The sequence below is a fragment of the Herpailurus yagouaroundi genome, unplaced genomic scaffold (assembly GCF_014898765.1).
Source record: "Herpailurus yagouaroundi ecotype Mexico unplaced genomic scaffold, PumYag 195, whole genome shotgun sequence".
NCBI lineage: Eukaryota > Metazoa > Chordata > Mammalia > Carnivora > Felidae > Herpailurus > Herpailurus yagouaroundi.
The window spans coordinates 10,891,266-10,916,887 of record NW_024412426.1 but is presented as its reverse complement, the minus strand read 5'-3'; the positions used below and the strand labels follow the sequence as shown (position 1 = coordinate 10,916,887).

The 25,622-nt window shown below is 37.8% G+C and overlaps 1 protein-coding gene across 4 annotated transcripts in view; it reads right to left on the bottom strand.

The window, feature by feature from the left end:
* The window catches only part of TSEN15 (tRNA splicing endonuclease subunit 15), a 98,314-nt gene extending 73,036 nt beyond the window's left edge, over positions 1-25,278 (bottom strand). For 3 of the 4 annotated variants that reach the window (XR_005781787.1, XR_005781789.1, XR_005781788.1), the window contains exons 1-3: positions 25,107-25,278; positions 22,259-22,340; positions 21,880-22,015 (exon numbers count right to left, since the gene is read on the bottom strand). Coding sequence is in view for 1 of the 4 variants with exons in the window: in XM_040446571.1 (XP_040302505.1) it covers positions 21,880-22,015; positions 22,259-22,340; positions 25,107-25,229 (341 nt within the window). In the remaining 3 variants the exon portion in view is untranslated. The remainder of the gene's footprint in view (positions 1-21,879; positions 22,016-22,258; positions 22,341-25,106) is intronic. The other variant, XM_040446571.1, reaches the window with a different exon arrangement.
* Positions 25,279-25,622: the final 344 nt, after the last annotated feature.

The following is a 25,622-nucleotide window of genomic DNA, read 5'->3' as shown; positions in this document are numbered from 1 at the left end:
TTATTTATTTATTTATTTATTTATTTATTTATTTATTTATTTATTTATTTTTAATTTTTTTTTCAACGTTTTTTATTTATTTTTGGGACAGAGAGAGACAGAGCATGAACAGGGGAGGGGCAGAGAGAGAGGGAGACACAGAATCGGAAACAGGCTCCAGGCTCCGAGCCATCAGCCCAGAGCCCGACGCGGGGCTCGAACTCACCGACCGCGAGATCGTGACCTGGCTGAAGTCGGACGCTCAACCGACTGCGCCACCCAGACGCCCCATGGGTCTCTTATTTATACACAATGTCCAGACACAGTGAACAATTCTAAGCTATGTGAAGAAGCAAGAAAATGTATCTAATAGGGGTGCCTGGGTGGCTCAGTCAGTTAAGTGTCCGACTTCAGCTCAGGCCATGATCTCATGATCTGTGAGTCTGAGCTCCACATCGAGCTCTGTGCTGACAGCTCAGAGCTTGGAGCCTGCTTCTGATTCTGTGTCCCTCTCTTTGCCCCTCCCATGCTTGCACTCTGTCTCTCTCTCTCTCCCCCCAAAATAAATAAACATTAAAAAAAAATTTTAATTAAAAAAAAACCAATGTATCTAATAATCAAGCGCAAAAAGTCAATATAAGAAGACCTTCAGAAAACTAAGGTTGTTGAAAAACTCAGATGTTGGTTGGAAGGAATAACTAAAGACTCTTAAAATAACCATTATAAAAATGTTACACTATTGAGGGAAAAACACCAACAAAATGGGTAAGATAAAAAAATTTAAGTAGAAAAATGAAAATTCTGAAGAAAATAGACATTCTAAAATTAAAATATATATGTTTTTTCAAAGTATCAACTAGGCTTAGTGGTAGACGACATACGGCTAACTAAAGGATTTAGTAAAGCTGAAAACAGGTCACAAGAAACTGAATTAAAGTACAAAGAGAAATAAGAATTAAAAAAATACATGAGAGGACTTTGGTACAGTATCAGTCTAACATATGTGTAAATAGAATTACAGAAGGAAAGAGAATGGCATATGCCTTAATCCGTTCAAGCTGCTATAACAAAGTATCAACATTAGGTAGCTTATAAACAACAGAAATTTATTTCTCATAGTTCTGGAGGCTAGAAAGCCCAAGATCAAGGTACCAGCATGGTCTTGTCCTGGAACAAGGGGCAAAGGATCTTCACCAATTTTGGAAACGTTTCAGCTACTTCTTCTATACTGCTAGATTCTAAATGTGTCCCCCAAATTTCCTATGCTGAAATCCTAACCCCAATGATGATGATATTAGGAGGTGGGACCTTTGGGAGGCCAAGTCACGAGGGTAGAGCCCTCATAAAGGAATTAGTGCCTTGTAAAAGAGACCCCATGAAGATCCCTTGCCCCTCACCATGTGAGGACACAGTGAGAAGATGCTGGCTTTGAAACAGGAAGAGGACCTCCACCAGAACAAGACCATGCGGGTACCTTGAAACAACACAAGAAACAACAGGTATTGGCAAGGATGTGGAGAAAAAAGAACACTCTCGCACTGTTGTTGGGAATGCTAACTGGCGCAGCCACTGAAGAATATAGTATGGAGGATCTTCAAAGAGTTAAAAATAGAACTATCTTATGAACCAGCAATCATACAACTGGGTGTTTACCCAAAGAATACAAAGACACTAACTTAAAAGGATGCATGCACCACTATGTTTATCATAGCATTATTTATAATAGCCAAGATATGAAGCAGCTGACATGTCCACTGACTGACGAATAGATGATTTGGTGTATATATATATATATATATATGTATATATATATACAGTGAAATAATATTCAGCCATAAAAAAGAATGAAATCTTGCCACTTGCAATACATGGATGGATCTAGAGAGTATAATACTAAGCAAAATAAGTCAGAGAAGGCAAATACCATATGATACCACTTACTTGGGGAATTTAAGAAACAAAACAAACAAGCAAAAGAAAAAAAGAGAGAGAGAGAGAGAGAGAGAGAGAGAGAAAACCAACCAAGAAACAGACTCTTAACTATAGAGAACAAACTGGTGGTTACAAGAGGGAAGGAGAGTAGGGGGATGGGTTAAATAGGTGGCGGGGAGTAAGGAGTGCACTTGTGATGAGCACTGGGAGATATATGGAAGTGTTAAATCACTATATTTATACCTGAAACTAGTATATGTTAACTAACTGGAATTAAAATACAAACCAAAAAAATTAATTTTCTTTAAATATCCCTAATTGGCAGAGTATGACAAGGATGGGACACAGATGGAAGGGGGAAAAAAAAACAACCTATTAAGGCAATTTTTACATAGTTTCCATTTCTTAAGATATGGTATCGTTTGAATCAGAAACATATATGTGTGTGCATGTACATGTGCACGTGCATGTATGCGTGTGGCTTTTTCCTAAGGCAAACTGTTTGCGAATTCTAGCCCATATACTAAACTTTAGGATAGAAATTTCCATCTCATTCATATTTGTTTCCGAGTTCTTTAATATAAACAGCAAAACATTTTCAAATTTACTCAAAACACCTATGTGGGAAACCTAACATGTGAAAATTAGCTCAGAGTTGTAAAAGGGGTTTTGTCTTCAGAGTTGAGGGAAATCACTGTCAAAAATGAAATGGAAGTTCCCATCTCAGAGCTCTGTTTATCCTACTTGTTTGTGTGTTGGGGGAAAACTGCCAGTGAGTTTTCTCAGTAGTAACAGAATAAAACTAAAAGCATTGAAGGGAAGTCTTACAAAGATTCTTGTTCAGGATCTCTTCTGGTCTGTTTTTAGCAAATGTTTAAAGCAACGCCATCAAAGCGACGCTATCATTTTTCCCTACTGGAGATCTTCATTGTTTGTCTCCTTTATGGGACCCTGATAAACTTCTAAAAATGTTACTTTGCCTTTAAGTCAACAGACTGCACTCTCTCAATCTAACAGCAACAATATAACAAAAGGTTCCAAAATTCTACTTTAAAAATCACACACAGTTGTAAAGATGCTGAGAACAATGAAGCTGCACTAAAATACTATAATCTCACTTGACTTCTAACAAGTTTGCAGCTTGAATTCTTAACTCAGAAAGCTCAGAACAAAGTTTCCTATACGTGAAAATTTTTAAAGCTCAGTTCTTTGGAAATATATTGGGGAGATGTGTCATCACACAAATCTAAAATAATTTAGATAAGAAAATTATTTATAGGGGCGCCTGGGTGGCGCAGTCGGTTGAGCGTCCGACTTCAGCCAGGTCACGATCTCACGGTCCGTGAGTCTGAGCCCCGCGTCAGGCTCTGGGCTGATGGCTCAGAGCCTGGAGCCTGTTTCCGATTCTGTGTCTCCCTCTCTCTCTGCCCCTCCCCCGTTCATGCTCTGTCTCTGTCTGTCCCAAAAATAAATACATGTTGAAAAAAAAATTAAAAAAAAAAAGAAAATTATTTATAGTTCTTATTTCATAGAAATCCACATATGAAAAACATAACCTATGCATTCATAATAAGAAGTTCCCGGTCTCAAGTTCACTGTATTTCAAAGGAAAAACCTAAAGAAAGAAATAAGTAATAATGACAGTTGTTGATCAGCAGTAACAGAAGCTGAGGTTTATGACAGGTTTTCCTTCTCATAACTTCAGAGAAGAGCTAAACATACTGGACACAGAGTAATTCTGCAGTTTCATAAGAGCTCACTTGAAAAAGTCTGAGGCAAACACATAAGTAACGTTATCTGGCTACTGCCCTTCCTCCAAGGTATGTAAATGCCTTCTGTAAATCTTAGCATTCATTTTTCTGTGACGATTCCCTAACAGAGACTGAGTGATCTCTGAAGATCTGTACGTAGGACAAACAAGTTGAAAACGTTTTTTAGCTCAAATGTTGTAAAATAGAATGTATAACAGGTTAAAATTATTATTAATTTCAATCCACAGAAAGCAGTGTGTCCTGTCCTCTTCAAGGTGGCCAAACTGGTACATACTATAACTGTATCAAGCCATACTCCTTGATCTGCCTTGTTATTGGAACAACACGTCATAATGCAACTCTGAAACACAATACAAAATTAAATTGGTGCCCAAGGGTACCAAAGAAGCCTTATTCATTCACAGGCTCGACCTTGATGAAAAGTTTCAAGGATAACAGACCACTTCCTTGGGAATGATGCCAATGTCTTCTTAGTTTAAAAGAAAAAAAAAAATCAAGGCAGCTTAAGTCCCAAGGTTGGATTATTGAATAATTAAGTTCCTGTGTGGCCATTCACCCCAGTGGGAAGCCATTCTGCTAAAATAAACTTCAAGCTCTTTTTTTTTTTTTTTTTTTTTGAGGCTAAGAGAAAAAATGCTGTGTCAGTTGAAAGACACTGCTGGAATTGGGGGTTTCCAGCAACAGATTTCCAGCAGAGGCAGTATGAGGACACACATTTTGATATGCAGGGAACCAAATGACAGAAATTGTTTTATCAGTTATTAGACTTCAGGCCTCAAATAAAATAATGGTCATTAAATGCATTTGTAATAAAGTATATACTTTTGGAGAGAAGAAATATTTTTTTATTACAGGGAAATAATGGAGTATCCTTCAGTGACATATGTAGCACTTTAGGATTAAATCTTATAACTAAGAACATCTTTTCAAACATCCTAAAAAAGGAACTCAATTATTTTTAGTAACCTTTTACTCCACCATTAATGTAAGTCCTTTCCTCAAGACACTAAGGAAAAAGAAGGGTTGAAAGGTGGTTGGTGCGCAATGAGGATATAAATGAAAAAGAATTTAACTAAGAAGTAAGGAATCTATTCATAGCACTGGCTGAGTGCCTCTTCAGACCTGTGAGTGCTCTCTATTTGCAGATGCATATTATAGTTACAGTATAAAGTGTGGGAAACAGTGATAAACCTTGCAAATGGATGGATTTTTCAGACATTCTAATTTTCTTTGGAAACTCTTGGAAGGTCGCTTGTAGCGTATCTTTATGTTCTTTATAATGTTACTTAGCAAGTCTCTGCTGCAGGAACTGAGTAGTCTGAGAGTTCATTTATTCATTCATTCATTCACTCACGCATTCAACAAATAATTAAGACCAAGTACTACCTAGACACTGGGGCAATAGCAACAAAAAGAGCAAAGTTCCTGCTTTCATGGATGTTATTTTCTAGTGGAGGAAGGAAGATAGGAAACAATCAAAGACTACCAAATATATAATATATTGAGTAGCAATAAATGTGGTAAGTGTTCTAAAGGAGGACTACTTTATCGGCTGCAATTGTAGAGCGGGTGATAGTAGATTACACCAGAGTAAGGACAGTGTAGCACAAGTGGGGAGAAATGACAGATTTGGAATATACTTTTAAGACAGAACTGCCAGAATTTGTTGATGTATTAATTTGGGGTATGGGAATTAGGTGGACTAAAACTAGTAAGAGATTATAGCAAGGTTACAGGATACAAAGTTAATATAGAAAAGTCAAGTAAGTGCTTTCTTATATACCAGCAATGAACAACTATAATCTGAAATAAAAAAGACAACATCATTTATACTTGCATAAAATAGGCATAAACCTAACAAAAATATGTACAGGATCTATATAAGGAAAACTATAAAACTCTGATGAAAGAAATCAAAGGAAATCTAAATAAATAGACAGTCTATGTTCCTGGATAGGAAGGCTCAATATTGTTAACATGCCAATTCTTCCCAAAGAGAGCTACAGATCTCAAGCCCAAACAAAGCTTTAACAAATTATTTTGTGGATATGGACAAACTGTTTCTAAAGTTTATATGGAAAGGCAAAAGACCTAGAATAACATAAGACTGAAGAAGATCAAAGTGAGAGGACTGACTTATCCAACTTCAAGACTTATAAAGCTATAGTAAATTAAGACCATGTTGTATAGGTGAAGGAATAGACAAATAGGTTAATGGACTAGAATAAAGAGCCCAGAACTGACCCACAAAAATCCAGTCAACTGATCTTTGACAAAGAAGCAAAAAGCAAGTCAATAGAGAAAGAACGGTCTTTTCAACAAATGGTGCTGGAACAACTGACTATCAACATAGAAAGAAAATGAATCTAGATACGCTCCTTACACTTTTCACCAAAATTAACTCAAAGATGATCATAGATCTAAATATAGAACACTAAATCATAAAACTTGTAGAAGACAATATAAGAGGGAATCTAAGTGACCTTGGAATTTGCAATGAGTTTTTTAAAATTTTATTTTAAATTTTATTTTTATTTATTTTGAGAGACAGATAGAGAACACGAAGGGGAGGGGCAGAGAGAGAGGGAAACAGAATCCCAAGCAGGCTCTGCACCATTAGTGGGGCTTGAACTCACGAACCATGAGATCATGACCTGAGCCAAAATTAAGAGTCGGACACTCAACCAACTGAACCACCCATACCAACTGAGCCCCTGGTGATGAGTTTTTAGATACAACACCAAAAGTGTGACCCACAAAAGAAAAAATTACTTAGTTGGGCTCTGTTAAAATTTAAAACTTCTGTTATGCAAAAGACACTATTAAAAAAATGAAAAAACAAGCACACGGTGGGAGAAAATATTTGCAAAACATGTGTTTGACAAAAGAACTCGTTTCCAAAATACATAAACCCTTAAAACTCAACAAAAAGAAAAACAACCAGACCAAATAAAAAAAGTGGGCAAAAGATCTAAACAGGCATTTCACCAAAAAAGATACACAGGTGGCACATAAACATATGAAAGATGCTCAACATCATATGTCATTGGGAAACTGCAAATTTAAAAACACAAGATACTACTTATGCACCTATGAGCATAGCTAAAACTCAAAACACAGAAAATGCCATGGTGGCAAGGATGCATATTGCTAAGTGAAAGAAGCCAATAGGAAAAGGCTACATACTGTGTAATTTCACCTATACAGCATCCTGGGAAAGGCAAAACTATAGAGAAAATTAAAAGTTCAGGGGCTGCCAGGGGTTCAGGGTAGGGTAAGGGATGAATACATGGAACATAGGGGATTTTTAGGGTGGTGAAACTACTCTGCATGTAATGGTGGACACATGGCACTATGAATGTGTCAAAATCAATAGAAGTGTTCAATAAAGAGTAAACCCTAATGTAAACCATGGGATTTAGTTAAAATAATGTATCAATATGGGTTCATTAATTATAACAAATGCACCACACTAATGCAAGATGTTAAAAATAACACTAATAAACACTGCGTTGGGCTGGGGCTTATATGGGAAACCTCTGTACTATCTGTTCAATTGTTCTGTAAATCTAAAATTATTCTCAAAACTAAAGTCTATCTATACAGAGAATAGCTCCAAGGGTTTTGGCCTGAGCTTCAGAATGAATAGAGTTGCCATTGACAGACTTGGGGAAAACTGCAGGACAAGTCTAGGTGACAAATTTAGTTCTTTCTGGACATGTTATTTGAGGTACCTTTTAGATCTCAGTGGTGATATCAAAAAGGCAGTCAAACATGGAGAGTTTGAATTGGAGACATAAATTTGGGGGTCCTGAGTATATCAATGATATTTAAAACTGGAACCAGGGGTGCCTGGGTGGCGCAGTCGGTTAAGCGTCCGACTTCAGCCAGGTCACGATCTCGCGGTCCGTGAGTTCGAGCCCTGCGTCAGGCTCTGGGCTGATGGCTCAGAGCCTGGAGCCTGTTTCCGATTCTGTGTCTCCCTCTCTCTCTGCCCCTCCCCCGTTCATGCTCTGTCTCTCTCTGTCCCAAAAATAAATAAACGTTGAAAAAATAAAAATAAAAAAAAAAATAGAACTGGAACCAGATGACGTTTTCTAAGGAGTGAGTATGAGGAAGAGAAAAGCTCAGAGATCTAAGCCTTAGAGCATTTTAACATGTAGAGGCTAGAAACCTGAAAAAGTTCAGCACAGGAGGCAAAGAAATGGCAAGTGATGGAGAGTTATTAACCTCCTCAAATCCCCAAGTTATACTCTGCACTAATAGCCAATCATTTCCTATCTCTTCAGATGTGTGTATTTTAATTGGAGTCTTTAGAGAGAATGCAAACAAACATTACAATTCCTAATATTCTCATTCAAATAATTTCCCACCTTTGTGTCAGGATATACCTGTGTCTCTCAAAGGCCTCAAAGAGGCAAAACCTCTGCTCTAACTTTCTCTTGTCTTTGGATTCCATTCTGCCTCCCTTGATCTACTACTGCTTACCTGGAGGGTGGTTACTTTTCTCATATTCTGTCTGTCTCTCCTTCCCCCCCACTTCTTCCTCATTCTTCCAACCCTCATCTCTCTCACATCACACACACACACACACAAATACACACGCACGCACACCCTTGTTCTAGGGCTTTCTCACCAGTTGCAGACAGGTACTCCTTCTGCCGTTACTAATACTCTGTCATAATAAACCATTTGCAATTTTCAGGCTCTCGGTCTTCAATACCTGGCTCATGATGTTACTTCTGCCAGGAACTTGCACTCCTATCCCCATTCCATATGACACGCCTACACATATTTCAAACAACTGGTCTTGCAAGAACGTTCTCAGACTCCCCCACCTCCCACACCACCAGCCGAGGCTGGATCTTCTCCCTCTGCAGTCTTCCTCAGTGCCGTGTACACACCTCTCATTACATCTCTCACACTGGATATAAATGCCTGTCCGTCTCAGCTCTAGACTGTGAGCATTATGAGGGCAAGGTCTGTGATATTTTGTACCCCTTACGTCCAATACATAACAGGCACCCGGTAAATGAATAGAAAACCTAGAAAATACTGCCTTTTTAAGTACCTCTAAAGGCAAAACCTGCTTCTACTTTGCTCTAGTCTATAATTACATTTATGTTCATTATACTTAATGTTAAATAAAACTATAATTATATACATTTTTAACATTGTTACTAAAAGGTACATTATTTTGGTAAAAGAACAATAAATAAAATATTAATTTTTCCCTACACATCTCAGTGTTTTAAAATATGGGTTCTTTTTCTTCTCCCAATAAAAACACTGACATAACATATTTAAATATAAATGTTTGGTCCATTTTTATTATCTGGGTTACTGCTGTGAAAACACATAAACAGCTAATATTTCTAAAGTAATCATGTTCTTTAAAAAGGGAAAATTACTATCAATAGTTTTTAAACAGAATTATTTAAAAGCTGTATCAATTCTAACAGAGAAAAAAGAACTGCAGCTTTTTTGATTCAATGTTGGAAGAAAGGTGAGTGCATTCTTTTGAAAACAATGTAGGGGCCCCCGGGTGGCTCAGCTGGTTGAGGGTCCCACTTTGGCTCAGGTCATGATCTCATGGCTCGTGAGTTCAAGCCCCGCATTGGGCTCTGTGCTCACAGCTCAAGCCTGGCGCCTGCTTCAGATTCTGTGTTTCCCTCTCTCTCTCTGCCCTCTCCCTCTCACAATCTCTCTCTCTCTCTTTCTCTCTCTCTCAAAAATAAAGATTTTTTTAAAAATATTTTTAAAAAGAAAATAATGTTGTACTAAACAGGTTGATAGGGCTTAGTAAGCTGAGCATCAAATTTAAAAAAATCACAGACTACAAATCCTAATTTTGGCTCTGACACTCATTTCTATGTGTAATGAATTGTTTTCACCTCTCTTACCACATAAATTCCCTTAACTGTACCAGGATCAAGGATCTTGATGGAAGAGTGTTGATGAAACCAAATGACTACAGTTCTTAGACTGTTAGCCTTACAGCTGCTGAACTAGCAGATGCCCAATTTGGTATATGGAATGTTGAACCTTTTTCTAAGTTTCTAGAGTAATATTCAGATTGGAAGGTACTAAGAAAGAGAACATTCAGAAACATTTTCTCTCAGATAAAATGGCTGACGGTACCCATTTTAGAGAGGTTATCAATCACCATAAATCAAAATAAATGCCACTAATTTGTGGGAGTGGAGGGATGAAATGGCCGCTGGAAAATCTATCCTCACACGAGCTATCCACTATCCTCTGGACCAAGAGGAGAGGACCGTTTATAATTTAGTCAGGTTTCAAAAGGATGAATGATTAATTCATATTACTAAGCAAGGAATTACAATTCTTTGTAATATAAGAAATCTACAGATCGTTTCAAAAAACAGTATCTTAACTATCCTTGGTTTTTATAATTGCACAAAATACTTCACTCAGCTTTTTTTTAAACTTATAATATCCATAAACACAGATAAGCATAAAATATGGCAACTGTGGTTTCAGTTTTCAGCACATGTCTCATATTTTACTGAAGAAACTAAATCGACATTGAAACTGGGAGATGACACAGGCTCTCTCAGAAAAGAAAACTCATAGTTCAAAAACAAAAAAAACAGGCACGTGGCTGGCTCAGTCAGTAGAGCACGTGGGGTTGTGAGTTCAAGCCCCACACTGGATATAGAGCTTACTTAAAAAAAAAAAAAAAAAAAAAAAAACTTGAAAAAAAATTTTTCCTCATAATTTGCTATGTGTCCTGGTGTAAATTAATCAAGATACTTTCACACTGGGGCACCTGGGTGGTTTAGTCAGTTAAGTGTCTGACTTTGGCTCAGGTCATGATCCCAGAGTTCACGGGTTCGAGCCCTGCGCCGGGCTCTGTGCTGACAGCTCAGAGCCTGGAGCCAGTTTTGGATTCTGTGTCCCCCTCTCTCTCTGCCCCTCCTCTGCTCGTGCTCTGTCTCTCTTGCTCAAAAATAAATAAACATTTAAAAAAGAAAAGCTAGTTTCACATTTACAGCTACCTATAATACTACTACAGAAACCTGTCATACCATTGTCCTAACTTTGTTATAATATACTTCTCCCATTTAGGAACATTCAACAAATATCAGTGGCCAAAGAGAAGCTAATCAAACTATTCGACTTCATTTGCTACCATAGCACTGAAAAAGGTCTCTGGCTTTCATTAGGATTCCTCTGGTTACCTCATCTTTAAATTCATCAGATCTCTTTGACCTCAGTGAATTCATTAATATGATTTTATACCATTGCTGAGTCTGTGGAAACTCTACTCAGAACATTTGCTGTCATTTACCAATCTTGCTACATGGATTCCTAGATTCACTTTAGTAAGAAATAACGTGGAGTACTTCCCATTTGCATATACCATCCAAATATATAACTTAATATAGTATTTTAAAATGTAAGCTAAAAATCATTCTACAGTAGCTTTAAGAGGTATTTTTAGATGAGAGAAAAAGGAGATGTGTCCTTTCCTGAAAGAGACACAAACAACCTCCTACTCCATCAGCATAATTTTCCCACTACATAGTCGGATGCGGGCACTTTACCAATTCTACTTCCCCACTGGAGATCAGCAATTAGTATTGAATCAATATTTTCACAAGGGACTATTATACACAAGACCTTCTGAGACTTGAAATATACATCAAAGTGTTTTAACTATAGACATATATCATATATAACTGCTTTACAGAAATTACAGGTCGCAAAGTGTACTTTTGCTCAAAGTAATGCATTTACCCACTTCCACTCAAATACACATTCACTCTTGCAAGAAACTGTGTAAATTAAATCATGTCCAAAGCCTGGGAAAACAATTAGGAAATGGATAAAAAAAACTGTTCAGGCATTCTTATAAATTCACACAGATAAAACATTAGATATTGACTAGAACTGTTAACTTTTAAGGTGTCAGTAAATATATATATACACCAAAAATAAATAATGGAAAGAATAAGCTATGCAAATACCCATGCTACTCTGCACTCAGTGGTTAGGGAGCAAAGTACCTACTGAAGTGATTTTAAGAGATACAGTGAGATTGTTCATTATCATCACTGGGGAAATGCTTTATAACTAAGTTGTCGTTACCTATGTAAATGATAGACTTTGGGCCAGTTTTACAAACAACAGACTCCAAAATTTAGGATGTAAATAAAGGAGACAGCTTATCATGCCTTCTATGCTATATGTCATTTGTAGACAGCATGGGCTTACACCTCCAGCAAATTACTAACTCCTCTGGCTCTCATGCTTTGTATACTACCCAGATTCCCTAGTAATAAAAATGTGATTTAATGTTTTTGAGGGATACAGAGCATGCACACATACACACACATGCATGCATGCATGCATACCATCAATCAAGCAGCTAAGCAGCATAGTTTAGGATAGTGATTTACAATTGGGTGTGCTCAGGTTGATTGTGCAATGTGTGACAAGTAATTTGTTTCTAACAATAAAGTACCAAAGTTGGCAGGTTATGATTCAATATAAAATTAAATAATCATCATTCTCATCCATTTACATTCCACCATGCTTTCCTAAGTGAGAGTCAAAGAGAGAAGTCAGCATCAAGAAGTCCTGGGAACAGGGGCACCTGGGTGGCGCAGTCGGTTAAGCATCCGACTTCAGCCAGGTCACGATCTCGCGGTCCGTGAGTTCGAGCCCCGCGTCAGGCTCTGGGCTGATGGCTCAGAGCCTGGAGCCTGTTTCCGATTCTGTGTCTCCCTCTCTCTCTGCCCCTCCCCCGTTCATGCTCTGTCTCTCTCTGTCCCAAAAAATAAATAAACGTTGAAAAAAAAAAAAAAAAAAAAGAAGTCCTGGGAACAATACAGGACCAAAGCCTATAATACTAATACTATGTGTCTATGCAGCAATCCAACAAAAGTGAACTGGAATAGTGAGTCAAAACAACTATAATAACAAAGGTTAAAACCACCAGCAAAAGCTAAGCACTAAGTATCAATAGTTACTAAGATCACACAGAGACGTAACCAGACATTATATGCCTACCAATGAAAGAACAGACCACCAGCTATAGTCTTACTAATGTGATCAAATTAAATCTATAAACCCTCTGGTTGCAGCTGCCACTTTGCAGCAAACACAGAGGACAGGGAAACGTTGCAATGCACCATGAGTGAGCAATTAGCAAACCCAGACTATGGGAAAGTACACAGGTCCAACTGCCCAGATTCTTTAACAGGAAAATTGCTAAGAAAAGAAAGGGATAGAGGCAGAACCAATACATCAGGGCTAGTAAGCTACTGGTCTGTGAGCCAAATCTGAACTTCTGTTTTTGTAAATAAAGTTATATAAGAACACGGCCACACCCACTTGTTTATGTATTGTCCATGGCTGCTTTCACACTAACATGGCAGAGCTGATTAGTTGTGACAGAGACAAAAGAGCCTGTGAAACAAACAGCCTTTGCTATCCAGAGCTTTATGGAAAAAGTGTGCCAATCTCTACTGCAGATTAATGGAGATTTATAAGATACGACAAAAAAATTTAATGGGCAAAATTCACAAAGAACTCTACAAATTTATTTGCAGAGATAAAGTTGATTTTAAATTTCATATGGAAAATAAAAGGACTAGTATAGCAAAAAAAAAAAAAAAAAAAAAAAAAAACCAATATTAAAAAAAAAAAAAAAAAAAAAAAAAAAAAAAACCCAACTTTGAAAAAGAACAAAGTTGAAAGACTTACACTACCTGATTTCAAGTCTTCCTATAAAGCTACAGTAATCAAGACAGTGTGACACTGACATAAGGACAGACACACAGAGCATAGCACAGACTAGAGAGTCCAGAAAGAGAAGCACACACACGGTCAACTGAGTTTCAACACAGGTGTCACAGTAATTAAATCACACTGAACAACAGGACATGCATTTGCAAAAACAAAAAAAGAAAAAAAGAATCTTGACTCTTAGCTCACACCACATATAAAATTCAACTCAAAATTAACCATGGACCTAAAAGTAAAAACTAAAACTGTAAAATTTCAAAAGAAAACATAATTGAAAATTTTATGACTGTGGGTTAATAAGCACACACTTCTTACACAGAACCCAAAAATGACAAACTGTAAAAGAAAAAGATTAAATTGAACATCAATCAAAATTAAAACCTCTGTTCCTCTAAAGAAATTAGTAAAAGTCATAGACTAAAAGAAAATATTTTCAAAAAAATATTTGATAAAAGAATTGCATCTAGAACACATAAAGAACTCTTACAATTTATGAAGAACACAATACAACCTTTAAAATTTAAGCAATAGATTTGAGCTGATACTTGACAAAGAAGAGGTAGGGGTGGCAAATATGTACATGAAAAGATGCTCAGCATCGTTAGTCATTAGGGAAATACAAATTTAAAGCCACAATGAGATATCACTACTTAATTGAATGGCTAAAGTTAAATAAACTGATCATCCAAATGGTTAAAACTAAATAAACTGATCATCCAAAATGATCACCCAACTGGAACTTTTATACTTTGCTGGTGAGTATAGAAAGTAACACAGTCACTTTGGAAAATAGTTTGGCAGTTTCTCATAAAATTAAAAATATATTTACCATATGAACTAGTTAGTAATTCAATGCCTAAATGTTTACTCCAGAAAACTGAAAGCATATGTCTACACAAAGACCTATATGAGAATATGTACAGTGTTTTCATCCATAAAAGCCCCAAACTAGAAACAATCCAAATGCCCAACAACTGGCACCTGGATAAACAAATGGTGGTGCATCCACATAATGGAACACTACTCAGCAATAAAAAGGGGCACACTACTTTAGGCAACAGCATGGAAGAATCTCCAAAGCATTATGCTAAGGGACGGACGCATGACACAAAGGTTATGATTCCATTGATATGACATTCTGGAAAAGACAAAACCATAGGGATTGATGACAGAGGAACATGAGGGAAGTTTGGGGAGAATTGTGTATTGGTTACATGACTATACATTCATTAAAAACTCACAGGTCTATTTCCCTAAAATGAGTGATTTTTACAATATATAAATTTTACCTCAGTAAGATTGACTTAAAAAAAGGCACAACTATACTACAGGGAAACACAAGGAAATTATTACTATAAAACTATGAATAACAGCTACTTTTGTGGGAAGGAGAGGGTTATGCTTGGAACAAAGCACATGGAAGGGGTTTGGGGATAGCTGAAAAGAGTTCTATTTCTTTGCTTGATGGTAGTTACAAGGATTCAAGATGTTTGCTATATAACTCAATCTATACATTTTTATTGTGCAGTTTTCTGTATCTGGTTTTATTTTACAACAAAGATTTAAGACAAGAAACAATGTGTTGGCAGGGATATGGAGGAAAGGGAACACTTGTGCACTGTTGGTGGGAATGTAAACTGGTGCAAACAGTATGGAAGACAGTATGGAGGTTCCTCAAAAAATTAAAAATAAATACCATATGACCCAGTAATTCCACTACTGGGTATTTACCCAAAGAAAATGAAAATACTAATTCAAAAAGATATATGCACCCCTAGGTTTACTGCAGCATTATTTACAATAGCCAAGAGATGGGGTAACCCAAGTGTCCATCAATAGCTGAATGGGTAAAGATGTGTGTGTGTGTGTGTGTGTGTGTGTGTGTGTGTGTGTGTGTGTATACATACATCATATATATGTAATATAAATGATGGAACATTACTCAGCCATAAAAAAAAGAATGAAATATTGGCATTCACAACAACATGGATGAACCCAGAAAATATTATGCTAAATGAAGCAAGTCAGAAAAAGATAAAAACCACATGAATTCACTTAAATGTAGAATCTAAAAAACAAAACAACAAACAGACATAAACCCAGAAATAGACTCATAAGTAGAGAACAAACTGGTGGTTGCCAGAGAGAAATGGGTGGAGGGTAGGCAAAATAGGTGAAAGGGATTACAAACTTCCAGTAATAAAATAAATAATCCATGAAGATGAAAAGTGTAACATCAAGAATACAGTCAATAATTATATAACTTTGTATGGTGACACATGGTAACTACACTTACCATGGTGAACATCTTATAATGTATATAACTGTCAAATCACTACGTTATACTAACATAATACTATATGTACTATACTTCAATAAAAAAAAAAACAATAAAATAGAAAGAACTCTAATAGCTATGAGACTTCGCTGCCTACTATGAAACCTTGGTTCAACTCACTTAATCCTTCATTATCTTTTGGAAACAGCAGAGTATAAATAAAGATACATTTTTAACCTCAGCTTTTTATATGTGAAATTGGGATAAAATACGTTCTCTATATACTATTTAGAATTTTAATACTGATGAAATGAGAGTATACTTAGGAATATACTTTGAAGTATTGTAATGTTTACAATGCAAAATACTTTTACAACCACAAGTTATAATCTACAGTATCACTCCCCCTGCTTAAAGCCCTTCAGTGACACCATCCATCTGGCAGCAAGTTTTACAGTGTTCTTTGTGGAACCTAGGACTCAACAGACATGCTTCAGGGTCAGGGACTCATGTACATTGCACAGATTGTGCCTTGCCCAAGAATGCCTGATGCAAGCAGGTCTGAAATCCGGCTTATGCTGCTTGCCAAGCCTTAAGTCCTGGTGAAGACACTTTTGTCAGTCCAGGAGGAGTATCTCTAATTCAAAGGCACTCTCTGAGCTAGCTGTAGCCCTATTCAAAGACTCCCCCATAAGTTAATACCTTCTTTTTTGTCAAACAGTAACAATGTGCACTGTCTGAAAAGCTTCTGCATAGTTAAGACAAACCTCCAATGAGCACATTTTAGGTTTCTCTTTCCCTGGCTACAAATGGAGTTGAGCCATTTGAGTTCCTTTTCTGTGACTTGTCTGTTTCTGTCCATGTTTTTTGTTGCGTTGTTTTTCCTGGAGTCACATAAGTTATTCATATACTATGAATTTGTCAGTTATGTGTCAGTAAATGTCTTCTCCTACTCATGAAAACTTACATATTATGAGACTATAAACCAATAGCCTTTTTTTGTAGTTTTGAACTTTATTTTTTTTTAATATTATTTATTGTCACGTTGGCTAACATACAGCGTATGCAGGAGCAATTTACTAACAACCAGTAAAAGGGAAGGTGTAAATGCTAGAAGTCCCAGCCATTCTACCTCTAGACTTTCACCAGAGAAACTCTCATACATGACAACAAAGATATACTTATGAGGCTCTTCATTACAGTACAAACTTTGATAGCAAAAAATTGAAATCAGTGATGGCTTTCATAATCTAGGTAACCTTTTCCACCTCATTTCCCATACTTCCCTATTTTCTCATGAGTTCTATTTACTCATTTGTTCATCAGCTACCTTATCCAACATTATTAAGCATCTACTCTGAACCAGACACCATGCATACAGCCAGGCAATCATGCTTAATTACTTGTAGCTGTCCTGCTAAAACATGGCCTCTTACCACCTTCAGGAGGTTTTTCCTGTCCTTCCTCTGGATCCTGCTACAACCTTCTATAAAGTACTTTTCCGTACTCGTACTCCATTATCCTTGTTATTCAATTACCTAACAATAAATTAAGTTGAGACAGTCCCAAATGACACATTTAATGGAATCTCAGAACAGAGAATTGTTTTTATTAGATTCCATCCAACAATTACCAAAAAATGAAATAAAATTTATTTTCCACGCCAACATTTAGCGCTAGAACACCATTTTTAAGGAGATGTCTTAAGTACCATCTGATCTCATTTACATGTGGAATCTTAAAAAAAAAAAAAAAAGTCCCTAGATACAGAGAACAGATTGGTGGTTGTCAGAAGCAGGGGGTAGGCAGTAGACAAAATGGGTTGAGGGAGTCAAAAGGTACAGGGTTCTGACAAAATAAATAAATTATGGGGATATAATGTATAGCACGGCAACCACAGTTTATAATACTATATTGCATATTTGAAAATGGCTAAGAGAGTAGATCACAAAAGTTCTCATTACAAGAAAACAAATTCTGTAAACTACATAAGGTGATAGATCTTGACTAGGCTTATTGTGATCATTTCACAATATATACAAATACCAAATCATTACATTGTACTTCTGAAAGCTAATATGATGTTGTATGTCACTTACACCAAAAAAGGGAGTTGTCTTGATTAACATGGTATCCCCAGTACTTAGATCACTGCCTGACACATAACACTCAATAAATATTTGGTAAGTAAAGACTAAAAAGCCTATTATATGACAAATAATGATGTTTACAAATAAACACAGTGATTTATTATTGAGAAAAGTAAGAGCTGTTAGCTCTCTTATATATATTTTTATGGTGAGCTACCCTCACAAGGTCCTACCCAAATACTTTTTGGACATATCTCAATGAATTTCTTACCTATGCAAGGCTGCCAAAGATTTAAAGCCAACAATTTTCTCCTCTATGTTACTAATGAAGGAAAATTCCTACATTAACCACAAATGTCGGAAATTACAGCATTACTGTTAGATACATAATATTTTTTAAATTTTTTTTTTCAACGTTTATTTATTTTTGGGACAGAGAGAGACAGAGCATGAACAGGGGAGGGGCAGAGAGAGAGGGAGACACAGCATCGGAAACAGGCTCCAGGCTCTGAGCCATCAGCCCAGAGCCTGACGCGGGGCTCGAACTCACGGACCGCGAGATCGTGACCTGGCTGAAGTCGGACGCTTAACCGACTGCACCACCCAGGCGCCCCTACATAACATTTTATATACAAAGCATTCATGGAAGTAAAAACAGATAAAAGTATGCCTACCACCTAAAATATCATTTCTGCTAAAGACCGAGGAACCATACCAAACACACATTCTCTCATTCACACACACAAATCTTTATTTGTTAAAAAGTTATTTGCATACTTTGAGTTGAGAAAATTTTATGCCATAAAAGGCATAATAAATCTAATAGGTGCTGAGCCTCATTTATGCTATTTTCTATATTACTATTCTACTGCATAATATAACTATGAATATTTATATAAAAACCAATATACAAAGACTTAAGCCCTCTGGGTTATTAAATGCAAGAGTGTAAAAATGGCTTACTAAGTTATCCTTTCAACTAATTCTATTTAAGAAGAAAACAAGCTTTATGCAATAAAGCTGGAAAATCAATAATCATCAGTTGGCAAGAACTAGAAATTAATAGGACTCAAATTTGTACCTCTAGACTTATGAAATCATTTTGATTCAAATAGACTACTGATTTTATTTTTTAGGATTAAGTTCAGGTTAATTAAAAATGGTAGTTCCTTGTCCAAACAAATAATATAACAATAATACTAGATAATATAGTATTTGTTGCAATAACTAAAAGACACAGAGGGGGAGTTTTAAGGAATGAATTATTAAGTCTTTTAGATATAGAAAGGCTTGGAAATCATGCTAGTGAAAAATACAAAGTATCAGTGATCAAATTTGATGTCAACTCTATCAACTATTTGTGATCCAAACACATACAAAAATCTCACAATAAAGGGCCTCTAAGAGAAGGGTGTGAATAGCCTGATATATCAAAACACAATTCTCATAACGAATTATACAAAGCCATACAAAAATACTAATAGAAATCTAAAAATTAGTGTAGTACAGTTTTATGGAATATAACAATAAAAATAACCAATTATAATAGCTTTGATTTGGAAGGGATCTTACATATTATCTACGGATAATCTAGACCCCTCAATAAAGGACAAAGAAACTGAAACCCAGAGAAATTAGGTATGTCACCAACCATCAAACAAAATATTAAGTGTCAGTGCCAAGACCAGAACCCAGGTCTTAAGGTTTTAGTCCAGTGCTCTTTTTACCTCGATCATAGTGAACTAGAAAAAACAGGTATTTATCAAAGTCCTTCATGTTGGAATTTAAGGTGCTATGCCGTCTTCCACGCTTAATACACCTACCCAAATATAGCTATGTTTTTATTTGTCCTTTCTTCCTGACTCACAAGCTCAGAAGCTAGGATCCTCCTCCTTTAGCTCAATATTGATCTCAACTATTTCCTTGAATCCATCCCTTCCCATCTCTCAAGAATCTTGCTCCATGATGGGTGCCTGGGTGGCTCAGTCGGTTAAGTGTCCGACTTAAGGTCATGATCTCACGTTCATGGATTCCATCCCCGTGATGGGCTCTATGCTAACAGCTCAGAGGCTGAAGTCTGTTTTGAATTTGTGTCTCCCACTCTCGGCCCCTCCCCATTTCACACTCTGTCTCTCTCTCAAAAATAAACATTAAAAAAAATTTTTTTTTAAGAATTTTACTCTATCAATAATTTTTTTACTCTTCTATTTTCAGCCTTTCTGAATGACAGTTCACAGGACAGCTGGCTTCCCTCAGAACAAGAAAGAGAGACAGAGTGCCCAAGATAGAAGCCATGGTCATTTGTAATGTCATCTTAGAAGTAACATCCCGTTGTTTCTGTCTCATTTTATTTGTTACAAGCCAGTCAATAAGCACAGACCACACTCAAGGACAGGGAATTACACAAGGGTGTGACTACCGGAGTACAGGAAGCCAGGTTAGAAGGTGCCTGCTACAGCTTCTAAAGGAAAAAAGCAGGAAGGGGAAACTGGATAACCAGATACCAGGACTTCTGAAGCAGAAATTACGAAAATGTGGCACTGGCACAAGCATAGGTATATTGACAAATGGAATATAAAGAGAGCCCAGAAACAAGCCATTGCACAGATGGAGCTTTGGAAAATGACAGAGGAGATATGTCAGATAATGAGGAAAGAAGGGACTATTCAGCAAATGCAAGTAGAAAAAAATGATTATCCACGTGAAAATAAAGTTCCTCCAGTAACCCTCTGTTTGTTCTCCATATTTGTGAGTCTCTTATGTTTTGTCCCCCTCCCTGTTTTTATATTATTTTTGTTTCCCTTCCCTTATGTTCATCTGTTTTGTCTCTTAAAGTCCTCATATGAGTGAAGTCATATGATATTTGTCTAGAAAGGAAATATTTCTTAACCCAGACACAAAGACATTGATTATTAAAAATATGTAATATGATTATATTCAAATTAAGAACTGTTATTCATCAAAAAATACCTGAAAACAGATTTAAAAACCGGGAAACAACCAAAATGATTATTATCAAGAATATATAAAGAACTCCTACAAGTCAATGAGAAAACTACAAATAATCCAATAGGCAAAGGATATGAACAGGAATTTCTCAAGAAAAGAAAAAATAAATATATAAATAAATGTTCATTATCAGAGATCAGAAAAATGCAAATGAACACTACCAAGAGATAACTCATTCAACTGGCAAAAATCTCAAAATCTGACAATACTAAATGTCAGAGACAACACTACTCCAAAATATCTTGTTTACATTGCAGGTAGAAAGTGAAGTGAGGCAACCACTTTGGAAAACAGTCTGAAATTATCCCCTAAAGTTGAACATTACAACACTCCATCATCAGGAGGGTGGATGTGAAAACTATGGTACCGTCACACGATGGAATATAATACACATACAGAACAATGGGTGAATTTCAGCAGTATAATATAGAATGCATAAAGTCAACCTCAAAAGATTACATGCCCTTTATATAAGGCATATATACATATGCCTTTTTCTGGGAAACAGAGAAGGAGGAGACCCACAAAGTTAGCTCTAAATACTGCCAAGAATCTAGTTTTGTTTTGGGAGGTTGATTTGGAGAATGTGTCATGAAATAAAGATGTTTTCCAACTATGTGTAACTAAGATTTTTTAAAAAGGTTCCAGAAATGCATGACACTTTCTTTGGTTTCAACTTGCAGGTTAATCACACTCTTCCCCAACATCTAAAGCAAATATTACCCATACCAATTATTATGGTATATCTTAAAATATCTGTGTTTCAACTGTAAGGTCTTGCCTCCTTATAAGAATGAAGACATTTTCTGTTTCCTTAAGGACAGTATTTCTAACATATATATTCCTTCTCTGAAAAAGTACTGACCATACAATAAGTGCTAAATACTTGTTAAATGTTCATATTTAACTCAGTCCTCAAATAGCCCAGAGTAAAGCTATGATCTCTGTACCCTATATTCCTTTAAAAATATTTACTATTGTGAATTTAATGATTCCTGGTGGAAAGGAAACAACCTGATAAAGACCAAAATCACCCGCCTACCTGTTATGGCTGAGGGAAGCACTGATGGGTGTAGGCACCACAGTCTGTAATCCTTCTCCTTCTATCTCAGTACCGACAAGGCAGATGAGCTGTAGATCTGGTAAGCCCACACAATTTACTTCATGCCAACTTTTACCTGAAAGTACATCATTGAATGGACAATAATGTTAATCAAAAATAAAAGATAAAATTCTAAACTTCCACCTAATACTCTGCTGAGCAAACATCACCCATAATATTATCTTCTCTTCACTTTCTAGCATTTTCCGTTACCCAGTAATTCCCAAAGTATATGAATGAAGAAATGCCATAGCCCAACCCAACCCTCCAGCCCCCCCACCACAGGCCCAACAACAAAACAATAAAACAAATAACTTACTCTCCATGAGGTCCAGGTAAACCAAGAATGCTATGTAAACTTGGCTGGCATCTCCTATATCTAATTCCATCATTTCTAAATACTGGAAATGAAAATGTAATTGTCAGAGAGGCAAGAATGTCTTAATATTTTCTTTCACTTGATCAATCACTCATTACACATATACAAAAAAGTAGAAGACTTTCTTCTAGGTATAGTGCAAGTTAGAAGGCAATTAATACCTGATCCCCATCTCTAAAAAAAAAAAACAAAAAACCCTGAAATTGTTAAGGCAAACACATGCACACTTGCAACTGTTAGGCAAATAAGAACTCATGACAGTAAGTGATGAAAAACCAGTGTGTAGGATAAAAAAGAAACCATGACACAAGTCAGAGCTCTACTCAGGTGGATCAGTTCATGAATGTTTCATGGCAGAGATGGATACAAGTTGGGCCCTGAAAGGCAGATATGATTTGAGGAAATAGAGAAGTCAGGGTAACAGTGTGAATAATCACACACAGGTGGGAATAAGCCACACATACTCAAGGGCCTCTAAAGAAACCTATCTGCCAAGAATAGAGACTTTAAAAAAAATCTTTAAATGTTTATTTTGAGAAAAAGAGAGAGAGAGAGAGAGAGAGAGAGAGAGAGAGGGAGAGTGAGTGTGAGTGAAGGAGGGGCAGAGAGAGAGGGAGACAGAATCCCAAGCAGGGTCCACTCTGTTAGAGCAGAGCCTGATGTGGAGCTTGAACTCATGAACCATGGGAGTCAAAATCAAGACTCAGACGCTGAACCAACTGAGCCACGCAGGCGCCCCAAAACATTTTTTAAATAGGATTTCTGTTGCAGCATGTTTGTGGAAGCCACTATTTCCATGGTCTCTGTTTGCCTGTGAAGAAAGTCTGCTAAAATACCACTCCCGCTTCATTCAGACTTGCTGGTCAGCGCTGGGGGAGCATTCTTCAGTGGGCTATGCCTGCAAGGGAAGCCTGAGGTTTTCCAACTATCCCAGTGACTCAGTGGGTGAGCAGGCCTAAAGTAGAGGTGAGGCATCGGCAGACCCACATGGGTATAAACTTTCAGTCCTTTCTCCGACTAGCTTTGTCCTAAGTGTGTACAGGTCCGGGAGAACAGGGGTTTTATTAGTTGTCCCCCTCATACCTCAGATGTGTTTGAAAAGGACAATGAAAAGGTGACTGGAGACCAGGTTGCAAGGGTCTTGAGAGTCAAACCAAAAGTTTGAATTTTACCCATAAAGAAACACTGAGGATTTCTAAGCATGAGACCAATATAATGAAATTGATGTTGCATACTATATTTTATATATACTATATAGTACTTACTAAATGTTCAGTGCTTTACATTAACTGATTTAATCCGGTAATGACCCTTTAAAGTAAGTACTATTACTATCCCCATTTTACAGATGAGGAAACTGAGGAACAATGAGATTTGAAAACTTCCCCCTGGCCCCCCTCAAAAAATCACAAAGCTGGTGACATAACAGGTTTTCAGAGCCCGGCAGTTACTCAAAGTCTCAGGCAGGGAACTATTGGGTTCATGCTTCTTAAGGGTGTTATGATTATTGTCCTTTTTTAAAAAAATATAATTTATTGTCAAAATGGCTAACATACAGGGTATACAGTGTGCTCTTGGTTTTGGGGGTAGATTCCCGTGATTCATCGCTTACATACAACACCCAGTGCTTAGTCCAACAAGTGCCCTCTCAATGCCCATCACCCATTTTCCCCTATCGTCCACCTTTCCAACCCTCGGTTTGTTCTCTGTATTTAAGAGTTTCTTATGGTTTGCCTCCCTCCCTCTCTGTATATATTTCTTCTTCCCTTCCCCCACAGTCTTCTGTTAAGTTTCTCAAGATCCACATATGAGTGAAAACATATGATATCTGTCTCTTTTTAGGGCACTGAGTAACATCTCCATGTTTGTTTTTCTCACCTTGACCAGGAATAAGGGGACAGAGGAGGATAAAATCAAGAAAGAGAACATGAAAAGGGGTGAACTCTTTTCAAACTTCTATCTTCAAAAATGTTTCTTTCCTTGACTGTTTTTAGATAATTAATTATCTATGACATACTGCTCCCCAGCAGAAGACTGCAATGGTACTAAAGTTACTAGACCCCTCTCTGAGATTCCTACAAAACCCCCATCTCCATTCACTGTCCGTTCATTGTTTGGGACATTACTGGTCCAAGGCAGCAATTTGCCAAACAGAAGCAAGCAAGGTGCTCTATCTTCTTTGCTGCTTTACCAAAAAATACACCCTTATTGTTAAGCAGTTTTACTTTGGGGAAGTATTCAAATTTTAAAAGATATCAGAAAAATTAGGAATTCGCACTTCAACAAAATCAACAACGGCACACTCTGGGCTCAATGCTAAGTGCAAACGTAGCTGTGCCTAAATTTTTATCTTCTTATGCATCCAAGGCTCGCACACTGTTTTTGCTGTGGTTGTTGGGTTACTGCAAGGATTAAATGAGACCGTTCTCAGGAGGAGCCCTACGTTATTACTGGGCTCTGCCTTGAGAGGCGCTGGATTTAATGTCTTGCCCTGGAATGGCTGGGGTGTGTGTGTGTCGGGGGTGGGGTGTCCGAGCAATAGTTCAACTCTGGCTGGGTGTGTGCGTGTGTCGGAGTGGGGTGTCAGAGCAATAGTTCAACTCACTGAAACCAACAAAAACAACAACTGGCTGCAACAGGCGGTGTGCACACGGGTCCCCCTCCGCGAGGTTCGCGCGCAAACTCGGCGCCAGGGCCCCCAAGGCAGTCGAGGGCCGAAGGGGCGGCGCGGCCTTCCACCTGGGGTAGGGGCCCGGACCGGCGCCCTGCTCCTCTCGCGCCTTCTGACCTTAGGGTGGGTGCCCATCCAGGCGTCCTCCGGGGCCCATGAGTGGGCGCCGCCGCCGCGAACGCCGCCTGGGCCCAGGCCGCTGCAGCCCGGCGTGGGCTCGGCACCTCCGCGCTCCTCCATGCCGGGCTGGGCGGCGAGCCGGTGGTGCACCGCGCCCCGCGCCCGGCCGGAAGCAGTGGCGCGCGCGGCTGGGTTCCGCTTCCCCGGCGCGCGCTCCCTCCTGTCGGAGGGGCGCAGATCCTCAGAGGAGGAAAGTTCCATCAGCCCCTCCCTCCGGCCAACGGAGCTAGCGCCTGACCAAATGCGCTCTATAGTTTCCCTCTGCGCTCACTCAAATCTGGGCAGATGCTTGGGGGAAGAAAGTTCAAGAATACCCTTAGCCCAGAAGCTCTTAATTCTCCTTACAGCAGAGCTATTTGCAGCCCCGTTGATAAAGTGGGGAATACTTAAGGCCTCTTTGCCTTCAGCATTGGCTCCAGGGCTCCTTCTCCTGGGAAAAGGAGAAGCCTCATT